Source organism: Lepidochelys kempii, chromosome 11 (assembly GCF_965140265.1).
Source record: "Lepidochelys kempii isolate rLepKem1 chromosome 11, rLepKem1.hap2, whole genome shotgun sequence".
NCBI classification, from domain to species: domain Eukaryota; kingdom Metazoa; phylum Chordata; order Testudines; family Cheloniidae; genus Lepidochelys; species Lepidochelys kempii.
This window is the reverse complement of record NC_133266.1, coordinates 59,882,768-59,896,150: the sequence shown is the minus strand read 5'-3', so window position 1 is coordinate 59,896,150 and position 13,383 is coordinate 59,882,768. Positions and strand designations below refer to the sequence as shown.

The window sequence follows — 13,383 nt, the reverse complement described above, 5'->3', positions numbered from 1 at the left end:
TAAGAACTAAATGCCAGAATCTCCCTTGGACCTTTTGAGCTAACAGAGCAGAGAGCAAAACAAAAGCACCATAAAAATATTATCTTTTCAGTGCTGCAGATCTTGGTTCTAATATTCTGCTCCTGGTGATATTTCTTCCAAATCTCTTATTTGTTTGTGTGTGCACATGTGTAAAAAAGTAGGATACTGGAGCTGAAACTTTTTCTTTACATGTGTGTTCTTACCTACAACAAATTCTTCTCTGCTGTGTCGTTTGTCTTTGTTACTGCTCTTTTTCTGTGCTTTGGATACTGGGTCCATCTTGGTCAATTCATTTCTCTGCTTTTTCATGGTTTTGTTCTTTGCAACTTCTGTGTCCTGGAACTAGAATTGACAGTAATAGTGTTTATCCGAAACATACTGATAAGTTATATTTATTTTGTTAAAAACAAGAATATACGTTTTTTGTACCAAGCAGCCCACACTAGTTACCTCAAACACTGTTCAGAATGAAATGATACAGAAGAGTATCTTTTTTTTCATAGGCACAGTGGAACTTCACCACACCTGTAGCAATAACATGTATTGTTTTTGGAGCATCCCACATTAAAGGCTTTCCTATGGTACCGCTTCTGAAAATCACACTTTGGAATCAGTCTAGAAATTGCCTTGGCACTTTGGAATTACCCATATTCTCAGGACCACTGACAAGTGACTTTCTGGCATATAGAGGGAATTAGCTTTCCTCTATAAGATGTTTCGTACCCATGCTAGAATAAAAGCTTATGTTTATTACTCAGGTGTCAAAGTTGTACAGCAAAATGGAGGGCAGCTTTATTCCTGATAGGTCACTCACTGTGCCCACAATTATCCATAATGTACCATCCATCATTCCCCTCCCTCTGTTCCCACTGCTCCACCTCACCCTGAATCAATCCACAGGTTTCTGGACCAAAAACAGGTAGCAGGGAAGGATGGGATTGTCCTTGGAAACATTGGTTTATAGCATTCCTCTTCTCTGTTGCTGGTGTGTCCACCAAGGCTGCTGGCCCCAAAGAGGCAGCGCACCTGGGGGATTAGTGGTGGAGTACCAATTCTATCATGTCCACTTGGTGTCAGTCCTGTACAGTATTTATTATTTGGCCTTTGATAGCACTAGACTTATTCTGTGCTTTCCTAATTCTATCCTTTTGGCATAGAACTGAGTCTGACTTGGTAACATGAACCAGAGGCTACTTCCTTATTGCACTGTGTTCTGTGTCTGAGGTAGGCTGGAAGTGATGAAGTCAGTGCCCGTTTCGTTCTAATGTAAATAACCAGTATGAATAATATTAACTTTCTTCTCAAACCCCTTCCAGGAGGAGGACGCAATAGGCATTTTGCTACTGGAGATGTGTCCTGTGATACTTACAGCATTGATGCTGGCAGTAGTTTGCTTGCAGAGCTCCTTTAGCAGAGTAGTCTTTTCTCCCTCTGTCACATGCTGCTTTTCAGAATGACTCATGGCTACTCCAACATTCTCTTGTAGCATCACCCTGTGACTGGAAGGTCCCATGAGATAGTTACCAGATTCAGAGTCTTGACCCCTTTAAAATTAAAGCAACACAAATAACTAAACCAAGATTTTGGCAAACTCTTAGAGCTCCAGAGTCTCTCCTTATGAAGGAGTCGGGAAAGCTGATGCATTTTCTTTTTTCCCTTGCAAGCCCAGAAAGCCTTTGGAGTAACCTGTCAGTATCATATAGTGAACAACTTATATAATTGTAATGGCCCCAGCAGGTAGCTGCTTTTTCTCCTTGGAGGTCTCTTGTCTCCTCATTACTGAGGAAAGCAAGTAACATTCTCTTTTGTGCTGTAAAAAAGATCCAAAGACTGATTGGTGGGTGCCTTGGCCATTTAATAGCAAAATCATACATATTAAAATACTTTTCACTCCTGTAACACTTGTCATCTTAAGATCTAAACAATGTTACAAACTTCAATGTCCTGGCTCTTAGAAGTGCTTAGTACTCACAGCTTCCACTGAAGCTAATGGGAATTACAAGCGCTGAGGTGACAAAATCTCACACCACCTCTGTGAAGCAGGTATTGTACATATTTTTGAGTATGAAACCGTATTGTATTCAATGCATTTATCTGCCATGCAGGTAGGTAATGCTATATACAAATTATTAAATAACTGATTATAATAAATTGAGGGACAGAGAATGAGAATTTTGCTGAAAGTCTAACAGTGAGTCAGCAACCGAGCTGGGAATAGAATCCAAAAGGCATGATCTCAATCCGTGCTCTAAATGCAACACCTTCATTTAATGCAAGTTACTGCTCTTCTACCAGTCAAAGCAATACCAGAGCTAAGGGACATAATACCACATTATACTCAAAGAAATAAATAATGATAATTCCTTGCAGGGGGTGTAGCAGTTCTAGCTCAAGCTGAAACTTCCATATAACAAATCAGTTTAAAAAAGTGAGGGGCTGTGATTTATCTGATGATAAACTACAGTACTAACAGAAGAAAATGTTTAATGACAAGGACAAATTCTGCCTTGATGTACACCCAATGCAATCTCATTGAGGTCTGTTCCTTCAGCTAGACACTGTGACTTCTCTATACCTCTGTGTGTCTAAGATCTTATCTTTACCTTTTCCTTTTCCTTTTCCTTTTCCTTTTGGAGCAGATTCTCTAGTAGGTTCCAGGTGCTTTGCACCACTTCACTGATGCAAAGCAACCACAAATTTGGCTTAAATGGCTGGCTGCTGTGTGTCACCAGCTGCTTTGCATCACCAGAGCAGTGCAAAGCGGACAGAACATACTGAAGAATTTAGCTCAGTGTTATCCAGACTTCTTAGTAAATTTTCAGTAATGGACTTTCTGCGTAATCCACCACTGTTTGTTTTCCTTCTTACTTTGGGGTTTGTCTAGACAAGAGTCTGTGGTTCTGTTTTAACTCAAGTTAATTGATTGCCTCTAGGCAAAAGTGACTGGTCTGGAGAGGGGAAAGATGAGAGATGCAGAGACCAGAGAGGAAGAGGAGGCTACAGTAGTCCATTTCCCTGCCTGTAGTTTAATTTACAGTAGGAAACAATATTTTTGTCCAGAAAGATCTGTTATTCTCTGACTGCGCTGCTTAAGAGAGTTAGAGTGCCTCAAAGGCATATTTCCAAAGTGTGCTTATTATCAACAGATCAGTTTGCTCCTTGCTTTCTGGGACACAGAGTGCTTGATTTGAAGCTCTAGCACTGTGTGTGTGGGGAGGAAGGGCATTTATTTTAAATTCATGAAAGCAAGGGAGTTTGCACCAGTGTGATGTAACCTTGGATATCCATTAGTTTTACAGGTGTGTCACAGGGGCGAGGGGTAAGATAAGTAGGAGACACATGTAATTCCATCTGAGGTTTTTCAAAAACTCTTATCACTTTGGTATCAAAGTGCCTAAACACTACTACTATCTGGCTGTTTTGGGTTTCCTCTTGTGCCCAATACTGTACTATCTAAGCACTTCTGAGTTAAATTAGATCTTCACAGGGAAGTCCTTAGCAGACTTCAGAGTCTCCTCCTCTTCTCCCAACCCTGGTTATGGGAGAGTCTTGCATCATGCTCCAGAGTCTAATCATCTTTAGGGAATGATGCAAGACCCATCCTCATAGTTCCTTCTACAGTCATATCCCCTCATCTGAGGAGAACTCTATTTCTGACTCTGTATAACAAGAGAGTGTGGGTGCACTCTATCCTTTTGGAATGTACTTCTCACTACCTAATATGCTTAAGGAAGTCATAATCAGAGAGAAATTCTACCCTGATGTTTCAGTGCTCACTAGAAAGTAATTTAATCAAGATTCAAAGCCCCTGGCTACAGATCAATTTCAGCTTCCTGCATTTCTATTCTCCAGTAAAAATGAAATGTAATTGAAAACCAAGGTAGGATGCAAAAAAGGAAACTTTTTTTAATTAAAAGAAAAAAAGCACCTACTACTCACATTTCTTCAGTAGGGCTCACTGTATGGCCCCCATAGGATCCCAGGTGTGAATTACTATAGGATCCAGGTGCTCCATCCATTTGCTTATCTGGATCTGTAAAAGTAAAAACATTATTCTTATTCTCCAAGTCAGGGTTATAACTGGTGAAACTACTCAGTATCATTGCTATACGTGTATCTGTGCTTTTGTTTTAAAGCCATGCTTAACATAGTTTAAAGTGAATAGCATTGGTGGCATGTGACCATTCCCTGTGGACAAGCATCCAAAGACAAGATGTGGGAGAAATAATTTTTTTCAGATTTAGAATCCACTTAAATATCCTTCAATCTAGATTTAGAATAGAGCTTTAACAGAATTCAGTTTTGGAGGCTGAGGTCCCATTTCATTCAAGGTTGCTGCCTGTTTTCTCAGATCTTATTCCCTGTCCATTCTAGAAACAGGCTAAGAATGTAGTTCAGATGAAAACCATTATTGTGTAAATTACAGATTCCATTTAATTAGAAAGTGAGGGTTACATTTTGCTCTTGTTCACAGACAGCAGTATAAATCGAAAGTAACTCCACTGACTTTGGTGAGGTGCTGTGGGATTTTGTCTTGGCCAGAAGCAAAATTTTGAATTCCCCCAAAGTTGGGGTAGGGAGAGGGCGGTTTGGATACGAGGGTTTTGGATCCATCTCTAGATTTTATTAAACATTTTTGAGTCTTGAAACTCCAAAAAGTTTCATGAAATCTAGAGGCCAGTAATCTGGGATCAGCCCCAATCTTTGAGGTGGGTATTGTTTTCAAAAATAGATATGAATTTTGCGGCTGACCCTTGTTGCTCTCTAACAGGCTGAACCCAAAGCGCTGGACCGCATTGTGAATTCTGAGGCCACTTCTAATGAAGTCCAGAATGTTTATAAAAATAAACATGAAAGGACTTCACAGCACTAGGATCTTCTGCTGCTGCCAAAAACTACCACTTCTTTTGGCAGGTTTGATGGTATCTCAGCAGAAAGCCCAAGGACTGAATGGGACATAGAAATTAAAGTAATCTCTTGTGCCTAAAGGTGGGCCTTCCACGTTGGGGTTGAGGCCCATAAACAGGATAGTGTTGGGAAACATTCACTGCAGGAGGGCTCTCTGAATCTGCAGAGGAGGGTGTAAGATTTACTCCTAAAGGAATAAGCTGTCATGTCAGACCACTACTTTTCTCTGTAGAGTTGGCCTGTGGTACAGGATGTTAAGGCACCAGTAGAGAGAGCCCTTGTTCCAAGCATGCATAAAACGTCAGACAGTGTTGACTGCTTTCAGTGATTTACACCATTCCAAGAGGCTGTGTTATTGCAAAAACTCACTTGTTTTAAAATTAAATAAATTCTTCTATGGAGGGACCCTTCCCTGGTACTTTGTCCAGATATTTCTGTACAAAGTCACATGAGGAGCCAAGGAAGCTGGTATGGTTTCCGATGAAGTGAGCTGTAGCTCACGAAAGCTTATGCGCTAATAAATTTGTTAGTCGCTAAGGTGCCACAAGTCCTCCTTTTCTTTTTACAGATACAGACTAACACAGCTGCTACTCTGAAACCTGTCGGTATGGTTTCTGTAGCTCTGTGCCTTTGCTTTTCTACACTTGTTTTTGCAACATGTGGCCTTTAAGTAACGTATCTTTTTTTACATAGACAGCATCTGGGAGGATGGACAGTCTCAAAATAGTCCAGTGGGCCAATCTCACATGTCACAAATGATGGCATAAATGCTATATGGGGTATAAAAAGGTTGTAAATGGCTAAGTTGCTAAAACTTTTATCAACCTGACATTGAGTAAGAGTGTGACTTGTGTAACTTGCATAAAATCTGTGGGAAGCAAATTCAGCCTTAGTGTCAGTAGGTGCAGTGCCCACTGAACTTAACCCACTTGTGCCAAGCTCATGTGTCCCCAGGAGTGCTGGGGATGGTGCCGTTGAGTCTAAACTAAAGTAGAAAATCTGGCCTGGTTTCATTTATACCTTCCTGTTACTCCTCCCTCTTCAACTGTTTCAGCATGTAAGTTACACTCATTTTGCACACCCAACCCACTAAATGCCAAATGGGAGCAAGTTATGTTTTGGCATTTCCACGAGTCTTATGATCAGTTTACACTCCAAGTGTCATTTACAGGAGTGACAGAAAGAATGGAGTTTGTGGCACAGAATCTTGCATGGGAGTTGCACTGCTTACTTTACGCTGCATTTGGCTAAATTTGCCCTTGAGTCTGCTGAAGATGAAAGTGTGAAGTTCCCAGCTCTCCTGTACCTTGTGCCCATCTCTAGGACTATGAAAACTGTGATGGTTTCATTTTGCTGGGGTCTGGGGTGTCATTTCTCTGATTTCGTTTTGTGAGCTTGAATGAACTAAAAATCCCAAACCAGAACTCAGCCAAACCTGAGTCTCCTCTCACTTTACATTGAAAACTTCCAAACCATGAATGTCACATGACCAGTACTGGGTTTACAATGGCGCCATGGAGCCGGGCCCCTGTTCAGAAGGGGCCCTAGCCTGCTCTGCTTGCACTGCATCCATAGACCCCACCTGCCCACTGGCTCCCCCACCGCCCATCACTTGCTCCTCTCTGCTGTGCCGCCGGCCTGCTGAGGGCTCCTCCCTGCCCCCTGGCTGGACCCTAGTGCACCTCTGGCTGTGGGCAGTCTCTGCTTCCCACTATCTGTGGGGCCCTGCCTGTCTCCCCGGAGCTGAACTGTCTGGGACTGGTGCAGAAGCTTGGCCAGTCTTGGCCAGTTGTGGGGTGGGGGATAGTGTGGGGGCTTGCCTGGGGCGCTCCAGTCCTGAGGTAGCTCGGCCAGGGCAGGCCCTGGCCTGGCTGATCGCACCACTCCTGAGGGACTGGAGCAATTCTCCACCCCGGGACCAGCCCTGGCTGCTCTGCTGGCTCAGCCCTGCAGACAGTCACCTTTCAGCAGGGCCAGTGAGTATGGCCAGGAGGCAGGGCGTGGGGGAGTGGGTCTCTGGGCGGGGGGAGGAGGTGCTGGGCTGTGAGGGGACTGGGAAGATCTGTGTGTGTTGGGGCACTAGGGAGTGGGGGTTCTATGTGGGGTGCTGGGCAGTTGTGGTGGGGCTGTGGGCAGGGGGGGCGCTGGGCAGAGGTGATGTTGTGCAGGTCACTGTGCACTGGGGGGGAGGTCAGAGGGAGTGCTGGGTATAGCTGGTCCTTGAGGTCTCTGGCCATAGGGAGTTGAGGGAGTGTGGCAGAGGTGCCTACTTCCTGATTTCCCCAGGGGTGCTTGATCCCCCAGGCCCCACCCCCATTCCACCCTTTCCCCAAAGACTCCATCCCCACCTCTTCCTGCCCCGTTCCACACCCTCCCCCGAGTACCCCCCGCCCTCACTCTTCCTGCCCCTGCCCCTCCCCACCCAGCACCTCCTGCCCACAGCTGATCAGCGGCATGATCTGCTCTGGGGCAGAGTGGGAGGAGCTGAATGGCGGGGCTGCTGGTGGGTGCTCAGCACACACTATTTTTAGTACCCATGGAGTCAGAACCTATGGGGTATTGGGTGAGGGGGCTGTGTGGTGTGGCCTGGGCCTGCCCCCAAGGGGAAGGGACATGCTGGTAGCACAGTGTCGGGCAGGCCACTGTGCGTCTGGCAACTGCTGGTCTGTAAATAGTGCCCTTGCACTGGGCTGTGCAGAGCAGGGCTGCCCCTGCCATGCCATGCCCCATTGCCCCTGGCTGGCCCCTTGCTCTGGGGACTGACTTCCCCATGCCATGCTCCATTGCCTCCATAGGGGCCCATAAATATGTTTGGGGCCGGGCCCACAAAAGGTTAATCTGGCCCTGCACATGACTGACACAAAATCATCAACTGGGCCCGGTTCTGTCTCACCTTAGCTAACCTTTCAGTTAGCTTGGTGATGAAATGTGAAACCAAATAAGATTTGCACAGGTTTAGATTTCATCATACGCATTTCACACAGCTTGTTTCCTGCCCTCGAGAGGTCAACTCCCATTGTCTTTCTGCCTGCAAGGAAAGGCAACAGCTGCACAGCTCCCTCATGTTGGCTGATGTATTGATTTAGGATAGGTCTACACAGCAAAAACTGCATAGGATAGCCTACCCAAGCTGGCTTGAATCGAGATAGCGCAGGTAATACAAGGCCAGCACGGACTCTGGCTACATACTTGGCTCACCCAGTCCATGCTATGCTGTCTGCACACTGCTATTGTGACCTGCGTTGCGCTAGCTGGATTCAAGCTAACTTAGGTAGGCTAGCCTGTGCATGGCTTTTGCTGTTTAGACATGCCCTTAGTCACAGGTGAGGAGTGAGCCGCATAGCACCCCATCTGTATGTGATACTTGTGTAATACCCAGCAAAACCTAGGGACAGCCCTGAGGAGACGTGATGCCAGCATGAAAAGCACATCTTTACTGACAACACTCACATCTTTCACTATCAAAGTTTCAAACAAAAAATCCAGGTAAAGAGTGAGAGCAAAACAGAGTGAGAGAAATCCACCCTGCCAAACACTATCCTGCTTATCAAATAAATAACTAAGTGCTGATTTTAGAAGATGCAAGTGAGGCAACTGGGAGTAGAAGGAAAGCCTGAACCACTTGATTTACGAGGTGGGAGGAGTTCAGAAGAGAAGGATGTCACATGTCTCTTGGCACTAACTCATCCAGAGCACTTCTGTTTTTTCCCAAAAAAAGTCCCAGAACATTAAAAAGACCAAGTCTCTCAATAATGTTCAGTACTTTGCATTTCTATAAGACCATCCTTCAGAGGATCTCAAAACACTTTACAAACTTTAAGAAATTCTCACATCACCTCTGTGCAGTAGGCAGGCATCCCCATTTGATAGTTTGAGACACAGAGGGGTTAAGTGATTTAATATAAATTACTGCAAATTAGTTACAGAGCCACATGAATAAAACCAAGAAGTCCTGATACTCCACTCCCCTGCTGTAACCGCTAGAGTGCTACATGGCTCTTGCCTTAGCTGCTGCTTCTCCCCACTTTGCCCGTTCTGTTTCTCTCCCTTACCAAACAATACAATTTTTTTAAATGGCCCGTAATAGCTTTATTTAAAACGAGAACCTAATTAACTTGTAATTGATATTTAAGGCCAGTTGGCATTCTCCTCCCAAACTAACCTTGCTGGTAATGTTGTCTTGGTAGCTTCCACCGCTGGGTCTGTGCTGCCTGATCTGCACACTTCACTCTCTGCAGCACACGTGTGGTGTGCAGATCACATGCAGTTCTGTGGGGCAATCCTGGGGATGGTATTTGAGGGGTGCTGACAATGCTAAGGCTATATTAAAGGTAGTGGGGAGTACGCTGTAGTTGCATCTACACAGAACCTTTCTGGGGAAGTCTCCCACCATTGCAATTCAGTGACAGTAACAGCAAGAGCGCTAGTGTAGAGAAGAGACCAGCATCCTTAATACTTGGTCATCTGGCCCTGCTTAGAGCAGTGGTTCGAAACCCTTTTTTTTTTTTTTTTTTACCCAGAGACCCCTAAACGAAAATAGACAAACCTGTGGACTCCCAACTAGAGGTGACCCATGTGGGGGGCTGCACAGGCAGGGTCATGTGACCCCCAGATTTCTGTCTTCCATTTGGCCCTGCTCCATGAAATGCTGATGTAGCAGGGCAGAGCAGTGGTGTGTCTCCATGGCTAGCTGCCGCCTGCTCGTGGAATCAATGGCTATGAGGCAACCCCTTCTGATGATGGGGAGGTCTCTCTTCTGCAGTGACGCTGCCATTTTTGGTTCCCCTGAACGCAGGCAGGTTGCGTGTCCTGCTGAGGTGAGTCAGAGGATGGAGGTGTCACTCCCTCTCCCTGCCCCACCGCCAGGGGCTGAAGACCGAGCCCGAGCCCTGCCACCCTGGGCTGAAGCCCAGTCCTTGCGGACTCCCTGAAACCTGCTTGTGGCCCCCGAGAACCAGTGGCTTAGAGCATTCTGGTAAAAACTTGGCAGCCAGTCTACGCTAGTGCTTTTGCTGTTGCTAACTATGGTGGACTAGCACAAATGGTATTATGATGGGAACTTCCCCCAAGGTAAGACAATGGGTCACAATGAACCAGGCAAAAATATAGGGATATTTGGGAAAAAAAACCAACAGAAACCCCCAATGACACACCTTCATTTAATCATAGGAAGCTTGTGACATACTACAGTACCTAAGACCTGAGATATATCCACATCTTCTCCCCTCTTCCCCTCCCCTCTCAGTGGCCTTTGAAAATGATTTCACCTAGACTCTCCTGTATGACCATATTGATTTGAGATTTAAAACCTCCAGCAAATTCAGCTTCTTGTCTTTGCATCTGCGCTGCAGGAAGCACCACTATGCAGTAAAAGATCTAGGGATTTTTGGTGGCTTGTTGTCTGGAGGAGAAAAGAAACTAACCTTAAAAATGAGTTCTTTGGATACAGCTCTAGCAGGAGCCTTCAGAAGTGGGATTGTATAGCCGTTATGGGCTTACTAACAAGAAATTCCATGTGTGTGGAGTTCAGAAGGCGAAATCAACTAAGAGATAAAACTCATGCTGTGTGAAAAGGTGTGCTTTAAGAACTTCCCTGGTGTGAGTAATGGATAGCTGGGGGAGCTAAGAGGTTTAGCTAACAAATGCTGGAGAATCACAGATAAGAGAATGAAACTCCCCTGCTTATGCACTGCCCTGTTTTCTTTAATGTTATAGACAGCAGGAGAGAAGTGAGATTACTCAGTTGTAGTGGTTATAGTCTGATTTTCTTTCCTGTATTTTACAGATACAAGACTTCTGTACATATATCAATGTCAATTCACTTCTCCTCCTCCTAAACCTGTTCACTTTTCCCCAAGAGTATTCCATATCCCTGATAGAGTCCTAAGGATCTTCTCCATTTCCCTCTGCTTTTATTCCACTCAGACTTCAGACCCAATAATGCGGTCACTATCTTTCTGGCTTTGAAGGACTGGGCAAGACACCCACAGGATACTATCTGGTTGGAGGAATTGCTATAAAGTAACACATCAAGCATCCGTTCCCTCCAGGTGTTGAACTCACTACCCTTTGTAGTGCTTCTAGCCTTTTCTGGCTTAGGGCCTGAAGGAATGGAACAGTGAATGGAGCTTCCCCATGTCTTTGCTTGCAATGTGACCTACTAAGTACAAGATGATGTCCTGTAACTTTCCAGCACAGGTGGCCCCACAGTCAATGGGAGCTGCAGCTGCGGAGCACCTGTGAAAGCAGGACACTTATGTGCCTAAATATAGATTTAGGGGCCCAATTTGAGGCTTTCAGGTATGAAAATTTGACGTAAGTTACTTGGGGCCAGCTCATGGGTTTTAGCTACTAGCCTGATTGTAGGGCTGAGAAAGAATCATACCACAGTGCAGGTCACTGGGAGAAATTTCTCTGACGGCCAAAATTCTTCCAAAGGCTCAGGGGAAAGCAGGTGCTCTACTGAAGTGTTACGGTGGCACTATTGTTATGTCTACACTGGAATAAAAGACCCCCAGCATGGTTGTGGCTGGCCTGGGTCAGCTGAATCAGGCTTTCAGAGCTAGGCTGCAGGACTAAAAATTACTGTGTAGACATTTGGGACCCTTGTGGAGTCTCAGAGCTCGGGCTGAAGCCTGAACATCTACACAGCAATTTTACAGCCCCGCAGCCTGAGTCCAGCGAGCCCGAGTCAGCTGACCCTGGCCAGCCACAGGTGTTTAATTGCAGTGTAGACATACCTTTAGTGCTCCCCACGGTACCAGCTCGGCTCTGCTTGACAATGCAAAGGAGAAATAAGGCCCTGGCTCTGGTTACATCCTACCACTTTTGGGGAGGCTACAGTCACCAGTGACACCAGTCTCATGCAATCCCTGCACTCTGCATCCTGATTGCGGCTGGTCCTTGTATTTGTGGGACTGCTCCTTGTGGCCTCTCATTCCCTTGTACCCATGCAGAGCCAGCTGGCACTTTAAGTGAATGAGACTGAGTCAGGTTATTAATCTTTTGCCTGATTATCATTAACCTATCAAGCCTCTGATATCTTTTTCCCCCTGCCCTGATTCCCTACTGGCTGGTGTAGTCATTGAAACCTGTGCCAATGTGTGTAAAGCACTACCATATTAGAAGCGTAGCTCTTTACATTCCCTTTGCACATGATTAAAGGGCTCCACAAGCTGGAGGCCAGTGAAAAATGAGGCCCAGATTTCTTTGCCACACTTCCCACTGATGAACTGTGAACAGATGACAAGTCATAAGTGCCTCCCAGCAAGGAGTATCTATAATGCCTCTACTCTGTGCCTAGAGATAGGTTCCATACTACAATCCTGGATCTGTTCCAGAGAAAAGTAATGGTGCCTGACAGTTCCTTGGTTTTCATGACTGGGAGACACTGAAAGGGTGGTGAGGAAGGAATTTTCCAGATTTTAGTTCACTCCTACTATGTGCTCGTCTAAAAGCACTTGGCAATCTAACAACCCCCCTGCCCTCCCATAGTGAACTTGAATGACAACTAGTAGAAGCACAGACAGCTTCAGTCAGATTTGCCCATATAATGTTTGCCACATTCTCCAGTTCCTTTCTCCAGCCAACCATTGTCACCTCATTCTTATCCAGACTGAGCTTTCACAAACTTGTTCCCATGCAAGACCTGATCTCTACCAGACACAGACACTTGAAGCACCCTCTGTGTTGGATGAAATGGCGATATAAAGCTGTCTGTGATGAAGTGGGAATTTTCTGTAATATTTTTATGGTGCCTGTGTATACCTCAGTTTCCCTCTGTACTCTGCATTGCTACCCAGAGGGTACAAAAGGGTCAAATCTGCTCTTGGGGCAGAGCAAGCATTATGAAGTGTTGTGTCGTAACTGTCTGGGGTGAATGAATGGGTCAGGTTATTAAAGGACTGACTGAAACTGACCATATCAGTGGAGGATCCAGAAAAGAAAATGGGAACTCCAAGAACTGAACAATGAACACCTAACAATGGGAAACGCCAGCAGATGGAGCATGTGAACTCAGTGTGCCTCTGCAACAAGACAGTGGAACAAGATAGTTAAGTCCTAGGCAGACTGCGAAGAGCTACAAAAGGATCTCTCAAAACTGGGTGACTAGGCAACAAAATGGCAGATGAAATTTAATGTTGATAAATGCAAAGTAATGCACATTGGAAAACATAATCCCAACTATACATATAAAATGATGGGGTCTAAATTAGCTGTTACCACTCATGAAAGAGATCTTGGAGTCATTGTGGATAGTTCTCCAAAAACATCTACTCAGTGTGCAGCAGCAGTCAAAGTGAACAGAATATTGGGAAACATCAAGAAAGGGATAGATAATAAGACAGAAAATACCATATTGCCTCTGTATAAATCCATGGTACACCCACACCTTAAATACTGCATGCAGAAGTGGTCCCATCTCAAAAAAGATATATTGGAGTTAGAAAAGGT

At 45.1% G+C, this 13,383-nt stretch overlaps 1 protein-coding gene across 2 annotated transcripts in view; it reads right to left on the bottom strand.

The window, feature by feature from the left end:
* Positions 1-13,383, bottom strand: part of KIAA2012 (KIAA2012 ortholog) — a 104,576-nt gene that overhangs the window by 12,834 nt on the left and 78,359 nt on the right. For both annotated transcript variants that reach the window (XM_073306438.1, XM_073306440.1), the window contains exons 17-19: positions 3,961-4,054; positions 1,391-1,565; positions 225-363 (exon numbers count right to left, since the gene is read on the bottom strand). In XM_073306438.1, coding sequence (XP_073162539.1) covers positions 225-363; positions 1,391-1,565; positions 3,961-4,054 — 408 coding nt within the window. The remainder of the gene's footprint in view (positions 1-224; positions 364-1,390; positions 1,566-3,960; positions 4,055-13,383) is intronic.